The sequence below is a fragment of the Coregonus clupeaformis genome, chromosome 14, assembly GCF_020615455.1.
Source record: "Coregonus clupeaformis isolate EN_2021a chromosome 14, ASM2061545v1, whole genome shotgun sequence".
NCBI lineage: Eukaryota > Metazoa > Chordata > Actinopteri > Salmoniformes > Salmonidae > Coregonus > Coregonus clupeaformis.
Genome location: NC_059205.1, coordinates 25,907,536 through 25,929,653, shown reverse-complemented (window position 1 = coordinate 25,929,653; position 22,118 = coordinate 25,907,536). Strand labels below are relative to the sequence as shown.

The window sequence follows — 22,118 nt, the reverse complement described above, 5'->3', positions numbered from 1 at the left end:
TCCATGTCCCAGGTTATTTGTTGTGTAGATCCAGTTACATGCCTCAATGCTAATGATCATATATTTAGACTAATTAAACTAACTGTTGTACTTTTTATTTCTTCATCAAATATTTTATATTCAAGTAACTTGCACATATTCAAATACTTTCAAATATTATAGATTTTTCTGAGAGGTATTTAAAATACTTTAAAATATGATTTGTTTTTCTGAGACCTGTATTTCAATATCAAAGGAATTAATTGCCTTTAGTTGATTCTCTATATTTGACTACCTTTCGACTACCTTGAGTATTTGAAAAGTTGGTTATTTTCAAATAAACTAAAAATACAAATATCTACATGCTTGTCCTTGACTACATGGATGTCCTGCAGCTCCTACGCCACCAGGAGGCGTATTGACATTGAATGAGGTGAAACCTCAAGGTTCATAACCTTGCAGATAGAAATGTAATATATAGAGCTGGCTCCAGTCCCTATATTCCACATGACAGACAATCATATCTGTTCCATACCATTCATTTTTATCTGAACGTTCGCCCTCCTGAACAGGCCCCATGTCAGAGGTCACGCACAGCCACAAAAGTCTGGTCTTTCACGCCAGAATGTTCGCAACCGGTTGAAGTACATCAACACAGATCCACATCCAGAGACATTATCCTGTTCTGCTGTTATACAGTATCCATGGTCAGCATCCAAAGGAAATACATGACAGACAATCAATTCTGTTCCATACGATACAGAGCTTATTGAACTTTCTTTAACGTTGTACCAGGTGACAACGACTGCCTCCTCTCATTGAAGCCACGGCAGTTCAAGGCCGACCACAATACTGTAGGCATTGTTTGCAGAAAACAGGATCCCCCATTATTGGGAACGGGAAAATGTCAATCTTCATGGTCAATCTTTGTGTAAAAAAAAAAATTATGAAGACAATCATGGTACCAATAATTAATTATAATACGCCAGATGTATGTCCTTGAACAGATTATTAAAAAATCGCACACAGAAGAAATTATACGGATAATTTAGTTGCTAATGACAGCCTGCAGTACCCCGGTCGGCTTTCAACTTCAGTTACTCAATGAGAGGGGGCAGCACTGAGCTAGCCTGCAACATCACTTCCTGGAGTAGCTCAAACTGCGCATGTCATGTATCCATGAGACGCAATCTTAACCGACTTCATTTGGCTTCAATGCGCTATTGAGTTTTCACATAGGAATGAATGGTGTCACGTGGCTGATGACTTTGTCTATTCATATACATTCATTACGCTGCACCCTCCTGAAAAGTATCCACACCGAGACATCATCCTCTTATGCTGTCATCCCAGTACCCTGTATTCATGGGGACAGACAGAGCGCATCACAGTAGCAGGTGGTTCAGTGGATGTGGTCGTTATTCAATGTTCAATACACCCCTCCCCATGGTCAGGCGCATCCACACTCCTGAGCCGACACTTCCTGCACCGTGTGGTACCTACTGTTGTTATCCAGGAAGGAGATATCCTTTTCGTACGTGATTGGCTGACAGCACGGGCTGTACAGCACCTTGTCTCTCCTCCCCTTTTTAATGAGCCCCGCCCTCCTCATGTGTTCCAGGGTGATGTCATAGTTGCGTCGGTGCGCGGTGCACCTGCCGCTGCAATACCTGAAGAGGAGAGTCTCGTCGCTGTCATAGCCCAGCCCCAGCTCTCCCACCGTCACCTCCACCTCCTGCAGAGAGCACGGCTTTAACCTCCTCCTCCTCCTCTTAGCTCTCTTAGTCCTCTGGGTGCTCTCCTGGCTCTTCTCCAGAAACTCCTCCCTGCTGCTCTTGCCGCTCCTCCTCCTGCTCCTGCTACTCCTGTCCATCAGAGTACCGATCACCTTCTTCAGCTCTCCCTCGGTGAAGCTCTGGAGCAGGTGGGACACTGAGGAGACATAGAGAGAACAGTTAGATAGAGGTAGAGAGGGGCAGGGAGACAGACCAGGGTTCAGTGAAGCAGACGGGACACTGGGGAGACAAAAAGACAACTGTCAGGTAGAGGTTCAGAGGCAGGGAAAGTGAGGCAGGGAGATAGACACAGGCAGGACAGGGTAGGGGGAGAGAGGCAGGTAGAGGGACAGAGAGGCAGGGAGAGGGAGAGGGGTCATGAAAGTGAGGCAGGGAGAGAGACACGCAGGGCAGGGTAGCGGTAAACAGTTTAAAGTGAGGCAGACAGACAGATACAGGCAGGACAGGATACAGGGACAGGGAGGCTTGAGATCACAACTATCTATTAGTCCCCTCAGGCCTCAAACCGAAACATCTTCCACATTCAGGTGACTTTCAGCAATACTAACTTCTTGTATTTTTTATATTGCTGCATAGGAATACATTACACATTATAAGCCTCATAAAAAGCTGTGTTGAGGGTTCATGTGTTCGACAGTAACTATAGCACTACCGGTTGGCTTTATTTCTACTCTAAACCTACCACCCCTTGGCAGTGCAGTGAGGTATGAGGTGATGTGTGAGGTGATGGCAGGTTATTGTGAAGCATAAAGACGTGACTCTGTCCTTATGTCAACGACACACTGGCTGTGTTTGACTAGGGCCATGGGCCCATAGGGGTCTGGTCAAAAGTAGTGCACATCATAGAGAATAGGGTGCCATTTGGGACGCAACCAGAGTCACTAAGCCCCGCTGTCAGTGCCACGACAATCCCTCACCACGCCACCTCATCTAAAACACCCTGGTCGCTGGGGAGACAAAAACAGTTTATCTTAACTTACACTGGGAGAGAGAGCTGATGGTGTCTACCGCCCGCACTGTTCTGTGGAGACCAGCCTTCATCCAGGACGACGAGGAAGATGATGATGATAGTGGTGATGATGATGGTGATGATGATGATGACAACGGTGGTGGTGGTATTTGCTTTGTCACTGATAGCGACTGTGGTTTTGATGATGATTTTGATGACAATGACAACGACGATGATGATGAAGGTCCAGCAGTAGCCATGATGTTTCTAGTAAGGTGGAGGGACTGTAACGCACCACAGAACATGAAGACAAAAGTGGCACCTTTCCATAACTTCATCTTAGAAAGTGGAGGAGCATTGAAACTCTGAGAGAGAGAGAGAGAGAGAGAGAGAGAGAGAGAGAGAGAGAGAGAGAGAGAGAGAGAGAGAGAGAGAGAGAGAGAGAGAGAGAGAGAGAGAGAGAGAGAGAGAGAGAGAGAGAGAGAGAGAGAGAGAGAGAGAGAGAGAGAGAGAGAGAGAGAGAGAGAGAGAGAGACAACACATTGTTAAATCAGTGAACATGTAAAATATTTACCTCAGGGAATCCTATGAGGGTAATTACACCAATTGGGTGGCTTCTTTTTCTTTTTTTTTGTCATTTAGATCCAGAGCGACTCACAGGCGCAATTAGGGTTAAGTGCCTTGCTCACGACAGATTTTTCACCTAGTCGGCTCGGGGATTAGAACCACTAAGGTACCTGCCACCCCTTTTGGGTAGTGTAACTTGATCAACAAACTTAAGATTTGTCCGAATTTAACATTGTCATAAAGAGCACATGTTGAACTTCATAAAAAATAAGTTGTCCCATCTCGAGGTTAAATATTATAAATTTTTATAGTAAGTGACTATTAAGTGCCAAATAAAGTAACAGGGTTGACGATTTCATCTTAAAACAGACATAAATCCCCTTGTGACAGGGTGAATGGAAGTTTGGTGTGTGCAATAGGGAGGAGCAATTGAAAGTAAGCTTCACAACAACAACAAAACATTTCTAGCCTGTCTATCTACAGTACAAACTCTTGACTGGTAGTGTATGTGTACCTGGGTTGACATGTTATGTTCGACCCGCTCACTTTTCCACCACAAAACACTAGAACACGGCCAAAAAGAGTATAACCAGCTCACCGGCTTTTAAACTGTGGTTTTACATATGTTCAATGTTTCTTTTGAAAAAAATATTTTAAAAGGAATAGTTTCACCACATTAAAACGAGAGTTGAGTTCACGTAACAGGGTTGACCTTAAAATGAGGGATAGATTTAAATGAATCACTGATCACATGAAATAAATAATATCTTCAGAAATGACTTTGTCATAGCAACAAAATAACTAGGGCTTTACAATGATGGTGAAAACTTGAATACATTTTGGGATTAAGTGGGTTAAAATCTTCCACGAAGAGGGACATTCTGAACTTAGATGTATTGAATTCTCCATATGGTCTATATTAAAGGGCACTTCATTTAATATAGCAGGCTTTTAAAATTCAATATTGGTGCACAATTTCTACTTAAAATATCAAAGGGACGCAAAAGGCGCTCATTTCTTGGAACGACCCATGAGCTATTACAAGGTTTGGCTACACTACAGTGTGTGAAGACTGTTGTTAGTCTAAAATGGAAAAATATCCCTTGTTTTTTTAGACTGAACAATGACTTAACTGTTGTTCTATTTCTTCATCTATAGTGTACATCTCTTTTCACCTAGCTGAGATTCATTCTTCAACTCAACAGTCATTGTAATAACAGACAGCTTAATGTAACTGGTGTCAGCCTCTATTAAAATAGCTGTTAGTTTGCGTTCCGTCTGCAATCTGCAAAATAATCCTACATTACTTGTTGTCATGTAAGAATGTGGTGTGTGTTATAAGTCATGAGCTTCCAGAGAGAGATGGAAAATAATTTATTCTCCAACAGGATTCTGTAAGCCACATCTACGGTGTTCTGCTGCAATGTCAAGACATCCAGTTGTGCATCCCAAATGACACGCTATTCCCTATACTGTATATTCCACTACTTTTGACCAAAGCTCTTATGGGCCCTGGTCAAAAGTAGTGCACCATGTAGGGAACAGGCTGCCATTTGGGACATAGCCTCTAGGTCCCTCAGTGAACATGTGTTTATGTATACTGTACATGAGCAAGCTGTTACCCCTCTCCTCCTTCCTCCCTCCTATACTTACATTTACATTTACATCCAGAGCGACTTACAAATTGGTGCATTCAACTTATGATAGCCAGTGGGACAACCACTATTATTATTATTATTATTATTATTTTTGGGAGAAGGATTACTTTTATACTATTCCAGGTATTCTTTAAAGAGGTAGGGTTTCAAGTGTCTCCGGAAGGTGGTCAGTGACTCCGCTGTCCTGGTGTTGTGGGGGAGCTTGTTCCACCATTGGGGTGCCAGAGCAGCGAATAGCTTTGACTGGGCTGAGCGGGAACTGTGCTTCTGTAGAGGTAGGGGGCTAGCAGGCCAGAGGTGGATGAACGTAGTGCCCTCGTTTGGGTGTAGGGTCTGATCAGAGCCTGAAGGTAAGGAGGTCCCGTTCCCCTCACAGCTCCGTAGGCAAGCACCATGGTCTTGTAGTAGATGCAAGCCTCTACTTCCTTTAGTGTTAGGAACTGTAGTGCTACGGTAGGTGCTGTAATTTAAAATAATTACCACCTCTCTCAAGACAGGGATAGTACAATACAAGCTCATCATTTGTTAGTTAGTATTTTTTTTTTATCTTGACAGCAAAAAGCTAAACATTTCCCCAGGCCAGACCAGGAAACGGTAAACTGGCAGTAACTATGAGCAAATCCAGACCAGGTCTCTCTATAGTGGTTCGCCAGACTGGATAAGATAACTGCACTCTGAGGACGAAACGTAAGTCAGGACTGATGTATGTGTGCGCGTTGCGTTGGATGGAAGAAGACAGCAGTTTGATAATTGTGCTAAAGTAAAGTCCAACTCAACCGACACACTCCATAGGTGGAAGCTCTAAAGGCTCACATATAATAATATATAGCGGAGATGTAATTGAACAGGCATTGTGGCCTCACACAGGGTCAAGGCTAATTGGATAAAGATAAGTATTTTTTTTAAAATATATATATATATTTTTGAGGGGGGTAGATCAGCTTTAATATTGCAGATAGATTGTAACTTCCATCAATGTAATTGTCTGCATCACTTCAAATCCCCCATATGGATTTTTTGCATGCAAATATATATATATATATACACATACATACATACACATACATATACACATACATACATATAAATACACACATATATATACAAATATCCTTTTTATAAAAATATTTCCCTTTAGTACTTTCCAACCCCACCACCCCTTCCCTAATTGGAGTAAACTAGTGAACAACAACGCTTAGGCCTCTACTTCCAGCTTATACATACTATATACATTTTATGGACACAGTCAATTTTACAATAATTATATTTTGTTTGTTTTTACTCCTGAATTTCCTCTACCCTCAACCTCTCCAATCATTTTCATGATGTCCATCCGGTTTGCTTCTGTATGCCATATCTTTCTAACTCTGCTCTTTCACAAAAGCTCTCAACCTATAACCTATATACTTATTATGGACACAGTATTCTTTACATTAGTTATCTTGTTGTTATTAGTTGTTGTTAGTTGTTATTAGTCCCATCCTTCAGTTCCATTAAACACCTCCCATCTATCTCTTAACACCATCCATATTGGATTTCTATTTGCCAAATATTTTTCAACTATACTGTGATGTTTCACAAAAGTTCTGAAACTTTCTATTCTCATTGTTTCTACAGATTGTAAATAAACATTTTTGCTAAAAGTATTATTATATTATTGATCGATTGACTATGACTTTTCAGATCACCCAGTAGTGCTATCTGCAGGGTTAGCTCCAGGTAAATATTGCAATCCTTCAGCCATTCCTGGACCTGTGACCAAAAACAAGATACAAATGGACAGTACCAAAACAAATGATCTAATGATTCTGTCTCTTCACAGCAAAATCTGCAGAGCTGGGAAGATTCTATCCCCCATATAAATAACATTATATTGGTAGCAAGAATTTTGTATAATAATTTAAATTGAAAAATGTTACGTTTTGAATCCGGTGTCGTTTTGCATATCAGTTCATGAACACTATGCCATGGAATTGGTACATCACAAATCTCTTCCCAACTATTTTGCTATCTATATGGGACAGCTGTCAATCCTTTGGTCCTTAAATGAAACTGGTATACTTTTTTATTTATCACAATTCTATTTAACCAATTATGTTCTTTAATGCAGGGCCGACAGTAAGTTCCTTACTTTTCCCACTTCCACTTTCCTCTTCCATTTTTGCGGTAATGCTGCAATTATTTGGTTGTAATTTTGGGTAGAACAGACATTTCCAGATGGTTTTTTTAGCTGCATGTGCGACATAACTCCACCAGTCCTACCTATGATATCATTTACAAAGATTATACCTTTATTAAAGCATTTTTCCAAAAAATATGTTTTTTTATCAGTTAGTATATTTGAGTTTAACCACAATATTTGCTGCATTATTTGTTCTGTCGTTTTTGGAGGATTAAATTGAAATTAAAACCACATTTCTATGGCTTGTTTTAAAAATAGTGATATTTGGGAGATGATTTCCTTTTCAAATAACTGAAAGTGAGAGGTTGTAATCTGAATAAAGGGAAAAAGGCCATTCTTGAACATGGGGTGAGACAATCTTACTAATTTGCTAGAGAACCAGTTCGGATTTAAGTATAACATTTGTATGACTGAAGCTTTTAGTGATAGGTCTAATGCTTTAATATTTAATAATTTCTGTCCTCCGAATTCATATTCATTATATAAATAGGCCCGTTTAATTTTGTCTGGCTTGCCGTTTCAAATAAAATGGAATATTTTTTTCTCATATAATTTAAAAAACTTTCTGTAGACGTAGGAAAGTCCTTAAGCAAATAGGTAAACTGGGATAATACCAAAGAGTTAATCAGGGTGATTTTTCCACAAATAGACATGTATTTACCTTTCATGGTAGCAAGATCGTATCTATTTTTGCTACATTTCTTTTTAAATGTTTTGGAGTGAGATCATTTATTTAATTTGTGATATGTATTCCGAGTATATCCACATCACCATCAGACCATTTTATTGGTAAACTACATTGTAATGTAATTTTTTTTATTTTTGTAGTGATCCAATACATGATATAGTACATTTATTATAATTTGGTTGTAATCCAGAGAGTTTAGAAAATGTATCTAGATCCTCTATGAGGCTGTGGAGGGATTCAAGTTTTGGATTTAAAAGGAAACATGAATCATCAGTGTACAATGACACCTTTGTTTTTAAGCCCTGGAGTTCTAATCCCTTGATATTATTGTTGGATCTGATTTTAATAGCTAATATTTCGATGGCCATAATAAATAGATATATTGATAGTGGACAACCTTGTTTTACTCCTCTTGACAGTTTAAACATTTCGGAGAAATAGCCATTATTTACCATTTTACACCTAGGGTTACTATACATGATTTTAACCAATTTTATAAGAGATCCTCCAAAATTGAAATGCTCCAGGGCTTTATATATAAACTCCAGTCGTACTTTATCAAATGCCTTTTCAAAGTCTGCTATGAATAGTAGGCCTGGTTTCCCAGATGTTTTATAGTGTTCTATTGTTTCCAGTACTTGCCTTACATTATCTCCAATGTATCGTCCATATAAAAAAACCTGTCAGATTAGAATGAACAATGTCTGACAATTCCTCTTTTAAGTCTATGCTCTATACATTTTGCTAGAATTTTTGCATCACAACACTGAAGTGTAAGTGGCCTCCAATTTTTTAAATGGACTGGATCTTTATATTTCCCACTTGTATCCTGTTTCAGTAATAATTAAATCAGACCTTCTTCTTGAGTGTCTGATAATGGTTAAAACATGCTAATAATGGTCCTCTGAGAATAACAAAAAAGGTTTGGTATACCATCCAACCCTGGAGTTTTCCCGGACTTAAAGTATTTAATTGCATCCAGAAGTTCCTCCTCTGTAATTTCACCTTCACATGAGTCTTTCTGTATGGCTGTTAATTTTACATTATCAATAGAAAAGAAAATCCCTACAATTAGCTTCAGTTAGAGGAGATGGAGGCGACTGAAATTTACATTTTACATTTTAGTCATTTAGCAGACGCTCTTATCCAGAGCGACTTACAGTTAGTGAGTGCATACATTTCATACTGGCCCCCCGTGGGAAACAAAACCACAACCCTGGCGTTGCAAGCGCCATGCTCTACCAACTGAGCTACAGGGGGACCTTATTATTATTGCAGAAATGAAAACATATTCTTAAAGTACTTTGCTTCCTCCTTCAAAATATAATTTGGTGAATCACGGGTGACTCCGTCATTTGTAACCAGTTTCAGTCAATTATTTTTGGTAGCATTTCTATGTTGAAGATAAAAAAATAATTTGGTGCATTTTTCCCAATATTCCATCCAGTTTGCTTTATTTTTATAATATATTACATTTGATCTTTCTTGAATAAGTTTCTCAATTTCTTCTAGTTTTTTCTCTAATTTATTCTGAGCCTCTATGTTACAGTTTTTATTGATATCTATCTGGTCTGTTAGACCTTATATTTCCTTTGTTAGTATGGACTCTTTTGACCTAAATTTTGTTTTCGAGATGAGTACTGAATTGCATGGCCTCTAAAGGCACATTTAAAAGTGTACCATACAATAAGGGGATTTGCTGTACCTATGCTATGTTGAAAAAATAAATTCCTCTGTCCTAGTTAAAAACAAGTTATCATCCAATAGGCTTTGATTAAATTTACAAATCCTCGCCCTCGTGGAAATTCAGTAAGAGTAATGTATATGCCAATTATATAATGGTCCGCCCACATTCTGTCCCCTATCAACACTTTTTAAACTTTTGGTGCCAACGAGAATGACATAAGAAAGAAGTCAAGACAACTAGCTTGATTTAGTCTCCGCCATGTATATCTCACTAGGTCAGGATATTTAAGCCTCAATATATCTACTAGTTCTAATGTATCCATGGCATTCATGATTTCCTTAAGAGCTATTTAAAACAATATTATAATCTCCCACCATAATAATATAGTCTTGTATTGCGTGCAGGGTTTAAAATGTATTATGTATATTGTCAAATAAGTGTGCATCATCATTATTTGGTCCATAAAGGTTAATGAGCCATATCTGTTTATGGTCCAATAACATATTTAAAATCATCCATCTACCTTGCGGACCTGTTTGGACAATTTGCACATTCGGAACGAAATTACTGTTAATTAATATCATCACCCCTTTTGAGTTTCTTTGCCCATGGGAGAAGTATATCCCCCCCCCCCCTTTTCCCACACAACTTCATCTAGAATTGTTGAATGAGTTTCCTGTAAACAATAGATATTATATTCCTTCTCTTTGAGCCATGTAAATATTGTTCTTCTTTTGTTATACAATTATAACTGCCTATACTTATTTCACCACTTACCATAATGAGATACAAGTTTCAAATCTATTTATCATAATATATGTTTGTAAATTTACCAATAAAAAATACCATAGTGATTGAGTGTCCATACAACTGTACCATGATATTTGCATTGCTACTAAGTAACCCTCCAATTGTTCTCCACTATTCCCCCCGCTAAAGCCCCTCCCCATCCCAAGTTGGGTTGTCATCCCAGTGATCGGCATACCACCCCTGTCCCCACAGATCCCTAGGCCCCCCGAGAGGCCAGGAACCCGTCCTTCGAAAACAGCACACAGTGCCACCCACAAAACAGAAGCAGGTCAACCGCCTGCTTCAGATAAGTAGTATTAGAGAAGTATCATTATTGCAGTACAATTACATTATTTAATAGCTTAAAATGATGGAAACCCTTTTGCTTTGGGTTTTGAAGCGGCACCAATGTGTGTCACCCAAGAGTTTAGTTGTCTCTGTTTGCTTGCTCTCTGAATATGATAAACACATTCTAATTCCGAACAGACGGAGCCAGTTATAATAAATTTAGCGAACAGTGATATCATTGTTTTCATATGCTATCAATAAGTAATATTCATTATGTAATTACACAGGAATGGAGTCGTAGGGTGCATCCCAAATGGCACCCTATTCCCTTTATAGTGCACTACTTTTGACCAGGGAGTGCACTATATAGGGAATACGGTGCCAATTGGGATGCATCATATTTACCCAATAGGACCTGAATGCTCCAGTCTCAGTCAGAATCATCTAGAATAAAACAATTAGCATCTTACTCATCAGGTCGTGTGGGTAAACATGTTCAAGTCGTGTGGGTAAACGATTGTCGGACATCTTGGCTCTTCAGGGTGACAGGGTCTAGGTCTGCTGATTAAGTACCACTACGTGGTAGGCTCCGACAAAGTTCTTGCAGTGTTACGTTTATTTTTTTGCCTTTATCGTGTAGTGTGGCTGGTGTTACGAGCCGATCCCGGTGACTGACCAAGAGGAATATGGCCGGCACTGAGCATGCACACAATAATCTGATTATTGTGAATAGTATTTGTATTTGTATTTATTATGGATCCCCATTAGCTGCTGCCAAGGCAGCGGCTACTATTCCTGGGGTCCAGCAAAATTAAGGCAGTTATACAATTTTAAAAACATTACAATGCATTCACAGATTTCACAACACACCGTGTGCCCTCAGGCCGCTCCTCCACCACTGCCACATATCTAAAATACAAAATCCATGTGTATGTGTGTGTATAGTGCGTATGTTATCGTGTGTGTCTATGCATGTGTGTGTGACTATGTTTGTGTTGCTTCACAGTCCCCGCTGTTCCATAATGTGTATTTGTATCTGGTTTTTTTTTAAATCAAATTTTACTGCTTGCATCAGTTACTTGATGTGGAATAGAGTTCCATGTAGTCATGGCTATATGTACTATTGTGTGCCTTCCATAGTTTGTTCTGGACTTGGGGACTGTGAAGAGACCTCTTGTGGCATGTCTTGTGGGGTATGCATGGGTGTCCGAGCTGTGAGCCAGTAGTTCAAACAGACAGCTTGGTGCATTCAACATGTCAATACCTCTCATAAATACAAGTAGTGATGAATTCAATCTCTCCTCCACTTTGAGACAGAAGAGGTTGACATGCATATTATTAATGTTAGCTCTCTGTATACATCCAAGGGCCAGCCGTGCTGTCCTGTTCTGAGCCAATTGCAATTTTCCTAAGTCCCTTTTTGTGGCACCTGACCACACGACTGAACAGTAGTCCAGGTGTGACAAAACTAGGGCCTGTAGGACCTGCCTTGTTGATTGTGCTGTTAAGAAGGTAGAGCAGTGCTTTATTGTGGACAGACTTCTCCCCATCTTAGCTACTGTTGTATCAACATGTTTTGACCATGACAGTTTACAATCCAGGGTTACTCCAAGCAGTTTACTCACCTCAACTTGCTCAATTTCCACATTATTTATTATAATATTTAGTTGAGGTTTAGGTTTTAGTGAATGATTTGTCCCAAATAAAATGCTTTTAGTTTTAGAAATATTTAGGACTAACTTATTCCTAGCCACCCACTCTGAAACTAACTGCAGCTCTTTGTTAAGTGTTGCAGTCATTTCAGTCACTGTAGTAGCTGACGTGTATAGTGTTGAGTCATCTGCATACATAGACACACTGGCTTTACTCAAAGTCAGTGGCATGTCGTTAGTAAAGATTGAAAAAAGTAAGGGGCCTAGACAGTTGCCCTGGGGAATTCCTGATTCTACCTGGATTATGTTGGCGTGGTTTCCATTAAAGAACACCCTTTGTGTTCTGTTAGACAGGTAACTCTGTATCCACAATATAGCAGGGGGTGTAAAGCCATAACACATACGCTTTCCAGCAGCAGACTATGATCGATAATGTCAAAGCCGCACTGAAGTCTAACAAAACAGCCCCCACAATCTTTTTATCATCAATTTCTCTCAGCCAATCATCAGTCATTTGTGTAAGTGCTGTGCTTGTTGAATGTCCTTCCCTAGAAGCGTGCTGATTGTCAATTTGTTTACTGTAAAATAGCATTGTATCTGGTCAAACACATTTTTTTCAAAATGTTTACTAAGGGTTGGTAACAGGCTGATTGGTCGGCTATTTGAGCCAGTAAAGGGGGCTTTACTATTCTTAGGTAGCGGAATGACTTTTGTTTCCCTCCAGGCCTGGGGGCACACACACTTTCTAGTAGGCTTATATTGAAAATATGGCAAATAGGAGTGGCAATATCGTCCGCTATTATACTCAGTAATTTTCCATCCAAGTTGTCAGACCCTGGTGGCTTGTCATTGTTGATAGACAACAACAAAAATTCACCTCTTCCACACTCACTTTACGGAATTCAAAATTACAATGCTTATCTTTCATAATCTGGTCAGATATACTTGGATGTGTAGTGTCAGCGTTTGTTGCTGGCATATGATGCCTAAATTTGCAAATCTTGCCAATCAAAAAATCATTAAAGTAGTTGGCAATATCAGTCGGTTTTGTGATGAATGATCCATCTGATTCAATGAATGATGGAGCTGAGTTTGCCCTTATTCCCAAAATGTCATTTAAGGTGCTCTAAAGCTTTATGTCATTTATCTTTGTTTCATAGTGTAGTTTCTTCTTCTTTTTATTCAGTTTGCAACATGTTTGCCAATCGGTTGTGCAGCCAGACTTATTTGCCATTCCTTTTGCCTCATCCCTCTCAACCATACAATTTTTCAATTCCTTATCAATCCACAGGGATTTAACAGTTTTTACAGTCATTGTCTTAATGGGTGCATGCTTATTAGTAACTAGAATAAGCAATTTCATAAATGTGTCAAGGGCAGCGTCTGTTTGCTCCTCATTACACACCATGGACCAACACATATTATTTACATCAACAACATAGGAATCACTACAAAACGTATTGTATGACTCTCTAATACACTATAGTAGGCCCTGCCTTTGGAACTTTGTTTTTCCTAGATATGGCTACTATATTGTGATCACTACATCCGATGGATCTGGATACTGCTTTCAAGCAAATTTCTGCATCATTAGTAAAGATGTGATCAATATATGTTGATGATTTCATTGCTGTGCTGTTTGTAACTACCCTGGTAGGTTGACTGATAACCTGAACCAGGTTGCAGGCACTGGTTACAGTTTGAAGCTTTTTCTTGAGTGGGCAGCTTAATAAAAGCCAGTCAATATTTAAATCACTCAGAAAGTATACCTCTCTATTGATATCACATACATTATCAAGCATTTCACACATGTTATCCAGATACTGACTGTTAGCACTTGGTGGTCTATAGCAGCTTCCCACAATAATGGACTTTAGGTGAGGCAGATGAACCTGTAGCCATATTACTTCAACACTATTTAACATGATATCCTCTCTAAGCTTTACAGGAATGTGGTTCTGAATATAAACAGCAACACCTCCACCATTGGCATTTCTGTATTTTATGTAAATGTTATACCGTTGTATTGCTACCACTGTATCACCAAGGTATTATCTAAGTGAGTTTCAGAGATAGAATATGAATGTCATCTGTTACTAGCAAATTATTAATTTAATGAACCTTGTTTCTTAAGCTACATAAGTTAACGTGGGATATTTTTAACACTTTTCTTCTGGGATGCTTACTTGTTTTCATTGCTTTACTGGGAAGCTTAGCAGAAGTAGATAGGCTCATGTTATTTATGTTAGTGCAGGATGAGCTATACACAGTGGACTTCCTACTTGGGCACACCGCCTCAGTGCTAACAGTATAAATCTGGTTCATAGACACATGATTACTGCATACAATAGCTGTAGGATCAGCAGAGGCATTGAGGGAAGTTAGAGGGACATAAATTAGGTTACTTACATTGTGTCTACCAATGCCCCTGGTATAATGTACATTTGCTGAAGCATTATGACAACTCAGCGTCACAATGGTAGGGATTAACTGAGCTGGGCTTGGGTCATTGGTAAGTCGTGAAGAGTTGTGAAGAGAAAGAATCCTGCTAAAGTGTTCAACGCCACGATTCAGAGAGGGCACTGGGCCAGATATGATGGGGTCTTTTATTTGTGTCTAGCAGAGAGTCAATCAGCTCTTTAAAATCCAGTTTCAACTGTTCAGAGCTGCCCTTCATAATGTCATTAAAAACCACATGGACTACGATAGAATTGATTTCCATGTCCTGACGTAGTACATTCGGGAGCAGCTTAGCAATGTAATTTACTCGAGCTCCGGGATAGGACATTGTTTTTGCACCAGGAACGGTCACATTTCTTACCACGGAGGTGGCCAAAATCACGGCTGGCGAGAAGGACGAGGAAATCCGCCCACTCCCACTCTTCACAGAATTCGGAGAACCCTTTATGGACAGGCGAGAGGCAGGATAACTTGAGCCCGTTGCTCCAGGCGCCTGGTGTAGCCTCCGACAGATGGAGAAGCACCGGTTGATCCAGAGCAGGGACGGAAGGTTGCCGACGTCGACTTCGAAATTGTAGGAGTAGGCACTGCAGCCGCAGACACAGGTACATTCCACTCTGCATTTTCCCCAGTTTCTTACGTAGGCTGGCAACCTGCGTGATCAAGGAAGCCACATCAAGCCTATAATCTTCGGCAAGCAAACAATTGCCGCATCGGAACTCTGAGTGATCCGGTTTGTCCCGAAACAAAGCGTAGTAGATACAGCTCCTGCAGCGCTGGAACCGTTAATTTATTTCTCCAGACAAAGAGGGCTCCATTGCAAAACTCATCTGGGACTAACTTTGTTAGCTTGATGGCTAGCAGCTTAGTGGCTCTGTCAAGCAGGCTTCAACCTGTCTGTTAAGCGGGATTCTGGGACAAGAAATAGCGGTCCTAGCTGTTAAAAGTTAACTGAGTCGCGGAGTCCACGCAAAAACAAGTTCTGTATTTATATTTAACGAATATTGGTTATGTTTTAGTCAGAAATAACAAACCGAGTGTTTCAAAGGCTGCTGTGTGTATGAATGATAGAAGTGCCATTCTTATTGAATGATCAAAGAAGATAATTGGGCCACCAATCATCCAACTAAAGTTGTAATTTTATTAAGTTGCTATTACCGTGCCAATATATCCTCCAAACACCGTCTTCGAGGGCATTATCGCTTTTATACAATGGGTTACCAACATATTCAAATAATGATTGACATAAACTCAGCAAAAAAAGAGCTTCATGAGGTAGTCACCTGGAATGCATTCCAATTAACAGATGTGCCTTTGTGTTCATTTGTGGAATTTCTTTCCTTCGTAATGCGTTTGAGCCAATCAGTTGTGTTGTGACAAGGTACGGGGGTATACAGAAGATAGCCTATTTGGTAAAAGACCAAGTCAATATTATGGAAAGAACAGCTCAAATAAGCAAAGAGAAACAACATTACTTTAAGACATGAAGTAAATACGGAACTTTGAAAGTTTCTTCAAGTGCAGTCGCAAAAACCATAAAGTGCTAAAATGAAACTGGTTCTCACTTTTTTGGTGACTACATGATACCATATGTGTTATTTCATAGTTTTGATGTCTTCACTATTATTCTACAATGTAGAAAATAGTAAAAATAAAGAAAAACCCTTTTATGAGTAGGTGTGTCCAAACATTTGACTGGTACTGTATGTACGCGACCCAGCCGTTCGCTCTAAATGTTCCATTGCCATACTGGCTGGCAATGTTCTTATCCCTTGCTTGCTAGCTAGCCAACTACGGCTAACATACAGTCACGTTGAACAGTGCAGTCAGAATAACAATAGTAGCTGCATTTGCATTTGTTTAAGCTGTTTTCTGGTGATATTTATTTGGATACATCCATAACAATGAGCTAATGAGGCACGATTTCGCCTGGCATAGAAAATGTGCTCTCTCGTCAGGACACTGTTGTTTAGAGGAGCTAGTCAACAACACAGCTAACACAATCACTTCAAATTTAAGCTGGAAAGACTGCAAACTAGCTGCACTTTGTTTCGTTTTACCTTTTTTTCAATTGACATTTCTTTGTATATATCCTTAAAAATGATGCCAGCTGATTCATGATTTAGACTGGCTGAGTAAAGCTGCCTGCCTGTCTGTCTCGTCCCGAATCCCAACACGTTGATTACTATTGAACAGCTCGAGATCGAATTTGAATATTGAAACAATGTTGCAAATGTCAGAGAGATAGACAGCAAGGTTTATACAAATCTCCGCTGTTGAAAACTAAATGTTAGTCTAAAAGAAATGTGAGATGTCTAGATGCTTTTATAGTGGAGATCAAATAAAAAAATTGCCTGGCTGGGCTGATGAGACAGTGGATTGCGCACAGATTGAAGTAAATAGGCATTTTAATGTCATAGATTTAGCCTGTGGTAACTTGTGTAATAGACACTGGCTGGAATGCGGTTTTAAACAAATCAGCATTCAGGATTAGACCCACCCATTGTATAAATAAACATAGCCTATGGTAGTTCCTTGATAGATAGTTCAGTAATGCTACTGGTCTAACAGTGAGAGAGAGAGAGGCCCAAGTACTATGTACTGTTGAGTGTCTGCTACTGCTAACCATGATCCTTTACACACAAACACACACACACACACTACTCTGTAAATTTCCAAATGTACTGACTAAAAAGAGAACATATCAACCTATTGACAACTATTAATATGAAATACAAAGACTACCTACTGTTTTTACTTCCGTGTTGCAGTGAAAAGCCCTGTCTTCCCTGTCCCTGTTTTCCCTGTATGTTGAGCATCAGAAGGCATGAGGTAAGGTAAGGGCTAGAGATAGACAGTAGCTGTTCTGTAGATTCTGAAGGAAACGGGGACATACTCCAAAGATCAGGGCTGGATTACCCGCTAATGCCTCCTGGTTTATCTACGCTCACGTGGGTTAACACCTGGGATTGGTAGGTTAAGGGCTAGCTGTGTGGGGTGGGATGGACAGGCTGAGGGTGTAGGCCTACACACCTCTTGCCTACTGTAGCATCCAGACTGAATTTAGCTCAGTTTCACTTTGTTTTACTTCACTGCTCATTTTACTACGCTGTATATACTGTACATCTCCAAATGGCTGTAAAAAGAAACCGCTAATTATCAGCATCAAATGGTGGGAATGAAAGAGCACCTGTTTTTACTTCCTTTTTGGAGTGTAGCACTTCCTTGTTAAGTGATCAGTGAAGTAATCAAAAAAATTAAGTAGTATATTCAGTGTCAATGCCAAGCAAAGCCACCTCTGTCTCAGGGTTAAGAAGCCACAGGGCACAGTAAGCCTCTAGACCTGTGGTCTTTAATCCTGGTCAGGCTTTTGTTCCAGCCCAGCTCTAATGTAGCCTGGTCCCAGGTCTGTTTGAGCTACCATGTCAACGCCTTGCCATGCCAAACATGATGGCATGATGGCACAAACAGACTGGTACCAGGGCTAGCTCTAAAAGAGTTGTGAGGGAAGCTCTGTGCAGAGAGAAAATGAGAGAATCCCATGTACATGTCACCTCTCGTTTTGTTCCAGCCCAGCACTGGCAGTAACCTGGTTTTAGATCTGTTTTGTGATATCATGGCACAAACAGACTGGTACCCAGGCTACACTAGCAGTGTTTCTCAACCATGTGGGTTGGGAGGCTGCTCTACACCTGAATAGAGAGAGGTAATCCCAGGCAGGTATCACCTCTCTCAGGTTAAACAGTGTTGACCTGCTGGGCCAAGTAGGGCTACTACCAGCTCTACAATTTTGAAGTTGTTCCAAACGTCAAATTTCAATGTGTTTAAGGTTAAGTTTAGGCATTAACACTGAATTGTTAAGGTTAGGGTTAAGTTCAGGCATTAACTCCAAATTCTTAAGGTTAGGCATTAACTCAGAATGGTTAAGGTAAGAGTTAAGGTTTGGGATAATCTTAAAACAAAAATATCAAAAACAACTTTCTATCACTGGATTTGAATGTAGAACCTTTTGAATCAGATGCTTACACCCATCCACCATCTCCATCCACAATGCCATAGTAAAACTGAAACCTTCTTGAAGGTAACAGCGCTCACTGTTGCCCCTAGTGGCCGGTTTCCATTTAATCTCCCGACATCCTCAGACATGGATGGACGTCGAATACTGACTTGTATCATGAGTGACCTGGCTGAGGGCCAGGCAGTGATGCATGTAGTCCTTCAGGCCACAGCTGGGACTGCTGCTATCAAGGGTGACATATGGCATATGGGATGAGTTAGGTTGACATATGACATGTGGGAAACGTATGTTGACATGATATGGGGATACGTATGTTAACATATGACATAGGGATGACGTATGGATATACTGTATGTATAGCTAGTGTGGGAGCATATTGTTGAGGGAAATCCAATCTCCTCTGCTCTTAAGGTGGGGGAAATTAAGTATGTGTTAGTGTTGAGCGGGTTGACCGATAAAAATTATTTCATTATTTTAGTCTATCTGGCATTAGTGCATAAGCCTAAACTTTAGGGCCTCACTATACACGTACCAACTAACCACTGTACACGTGACAAATAGCATACAAGCCAATTGCCAAATGCTTTTGGGAACGGGCAGAAAAAGTCCATCCACAGAGGCAAAAAGGACAATGTCAGAGTTTAATTCAATAAGAGAAAAGCTGCGAAATAAAGAGACGGGAGGACCAGAAAAGCAATGTTTGGGAAAAATTTGGTGAAGTGGTAAAAGAGGATGATAGCAGTGCTATGTTATGTGTGATGATTGTGAGGCGCTATACAAATTCGATAGTCACAAGACAGGGACTTCAAATAGGTCGATGGCACGTCAAGGGAACTGTATCCTACTGTTTAGATGGAAACTGAAATCTGAAATTTTTCACATAGCCTTAATATTAAGTCCTGCAGAAAAAAAAAACTTTTCTTGCAGTAGAACGATAGGCCCCTACACCAAATGTAGGCAAACATTTTAATCGGAAACAGGAGTGGAGAAATATGATTTATTTATTTCAGTATCTTGAGAGAATGTGAATGCGCGGTTAGATACCCTCTGTAGAGGTGCTATCTTTATCAGTATCATATAAGCTGATAGTATTTCAACCACATACAATATGCATCCAAGCCAATCTTATCAGAAACATGTTTTCACAGCTTTCTATTTCTTTACAACCGGTCAAACTGATTTCATTTGGACATTTTGCACAGAAAATCTTTCCCATTTTTGTTGTTGTTGAGTTGTTGTATTTTCTCCTAGTCCCTAAACGTATTTTCTCCGCAAAAGAAGCAGAGATGACAGAGAACTTTACCGATACTGCCTTTTAAAAAAACATAGGTGATATGGCTGACTTTCTTAAACAAATGTGGTTTCTACTGACAATTGAAATGTACAAACTATGGCATAAGGGGACGACGAGCGGATAAGAGGCAATCTGTAATTTCAATTAAAACATTAATGAGCGAGCTGGGACAGACGTAGTCAATATAACTATTTGTTCAGCACTTTTGAAATGTACAGCGACAGAATTCAGAACATGGGCCGTTCTTACAGTATTCTCCCTGTACACCAAGTCAGAACCGTAGGATAAATAAAGGGGGCATATAAGCAGACAATGAAAGCTCTTACAATATTTGATGATTACATTTCTCTACAACAGGCTATAGGCTACATGTGCACCACCAAGTCAGAACAGTAGGCGAAATGAGGAGGGCAAACGGGACCAAATAATTACGGCGAGGCACATGGGCTACTAACAGCTTACTACACAACATACACTTAGTATTACTTTCTTAGCTACAGTATACATATCTCCCTGGCATATTACATAATTTATGCAGCAGCATACAAGACATTTTTGGACTCACCTTGTTGTGCTGTGCTCACTTGAACAGGAAGGTGGCGCGGCGGTCCTTCGTGGGTAAATTTTGTCATCAAACTTTGTCATCAAAGTCTGGCATTCTCTGGATTTATGGTGCTTTCAAGACAACTGGGAACTCGGAACATCAGTGATCTTCAGGTCGGTGCTCTAGAAAGAGGCCCGAGTTCCCGACCTGCAATTCCGAGTTGGATGACTGTTCAAAACGTATTTTCCCAGTTGGAGCTAGTTTTTTTTCAGAGTTCCCAGTTGTCTTGAACTCACTGAAATCAGATTTCCCAGTTCTGAGTTTCCAGTTGTTTTGAGCGTGGCAGAGGTCATGCTGGATTGACACCATGGCCAACGTTGAATGTTTATCCTTTTCAGCTAGGAAAAGAGACCCTTAAACCCAGACTTGGGACCACACACCCACTCCACTGAATAGCAGGCTAGTGATTGCTTTGTAATGCTTGCAGTTAGCCACTGATTCCTTCCAAACCACTCATTGTTGAATTTGCGATTTCCAACTTGTTGTGTAATGTTTATGTCCAATGGCCGATGAGCACCGATACGTTTTATCAATAATTTCTCTTCATTATTTCTCTTCATATGACAAGGATTAAAAAGGATTTGCCAGTAGATTGTCGACTTGATTCATGATGATGACTGCTAGCTTGCTGAAATAATGATGTTGACATGATCAGTCCAATCAAAGCTGCTGTAGATACAGTGGGGAAAAAAAGTATTTAGTCAGCCACCAATTGTGCAAGTTCTCCCACTTAAAAAGATGAGAGAGGCCTGTAATTTTCATCATAGGTACACGTCAACTATGACAGACAAATTGAGAAAAAAAATCCAGAAAATCACATTGTAGGATTTTTTATTAATTTATTTATAATTTATGGTGGAAAATAAGTATTTGGTCACCTACAAACAAGCAAGATTTCTGGCTCTCACAGACCTGTAACTTCTTCTTTAAGAGGCTCCTCTGTCCTCCACTCATTACCTGTATTAATGGCACCTGTTTGAACTTGTTATCAGTATAAAAGACACCTGTCCACAACCTCAAACAGTCACACTCCAAACTCCACTATGGCCAAGACCAAAGAGCTGTCAAAGGACACCAGAAACAAAATTGTAGACCTGCACCAGGCTGGGAAGACTGAATCTGCAATAGGTAAGCAGCTTGGTTTGAAGAAATCAACTGTGGGAGCAATTATTAGGAAATGGAAGACATACAAGACCACTGATAATCTCCCTCGATCTGGGGCTCCACGCAAGATCTCACCCTGTGGGGTCAAAATGATCACAAGAACGGTGAGCAAAAATCCCAGAACCACACGGGGGGACCTAGTGAATGACCTGCAGAGGGCTGGGACCAAAGTAACAAAGCCTACCATCAGTAACACACTACGCCGCCAGGGACTCAAATCCTGCAGTGCAAGACGTGTCCCCCTGCTTAAGCCAGTACATGTCCAGGCCCGTCTGAAGTTTGCTAGAGTGCATTTGGATGATCCAGAAGAGGACTGGGAGAATGTCATATGGTCAGATGAAAC

The 22,118-nt window shown here is 40.1% G+C and overlaps 1 protein-coding gene across 1 annotated transcript; it reads right to left on the bottom strand.

The window, feature by feature from the left end:
* Positions 1-1,115: 1,115 nt before the first annotated feature.
* On the bottom strand, positions 1,116-17,543 carry LOC121581594 (neurturin-like). Its single transcript, XM_041897092.1, has 3 exons — positions 17,445-17,543; positions 2,756-3,089; positions 1,116-1,911 (listed from the first exon to the last, which is right to left on the bottom strand). The coding sequence occupies exons 2-3, from the start codon at positions 3,060-3,062 to the stop codon at positions 1,430-1,432; spliced, it is 789 nt and encodes a 262-aa protein (XP_041753026.1). The 5' UTR covers positions 3,063-3,089; positions 17,445-17,543; the 3' UTR covers positions 1,116-1,429.
* Positions 17,544-22,118: the final 4,575 nt, after the last annotated feature.

Excerpts from the sequence above, each read along its gene's own strand:
- LOC121581594 (XM_041897092.1), bottom strand. The coding sequence starts at position 3,062 with ATGAAGTTATGGAAAGGTGCCACTTTTGTCTTCATGTTCTGTGGTGCG. Across the intron at positions 1,912-2,755 it reads CATCAGCTCTCTCTCCCAGT|TGTCCCACCTGCTCCAGAGC; the intron begins GTAAGTTAAGAT and ends ATGTCTCCTCAG.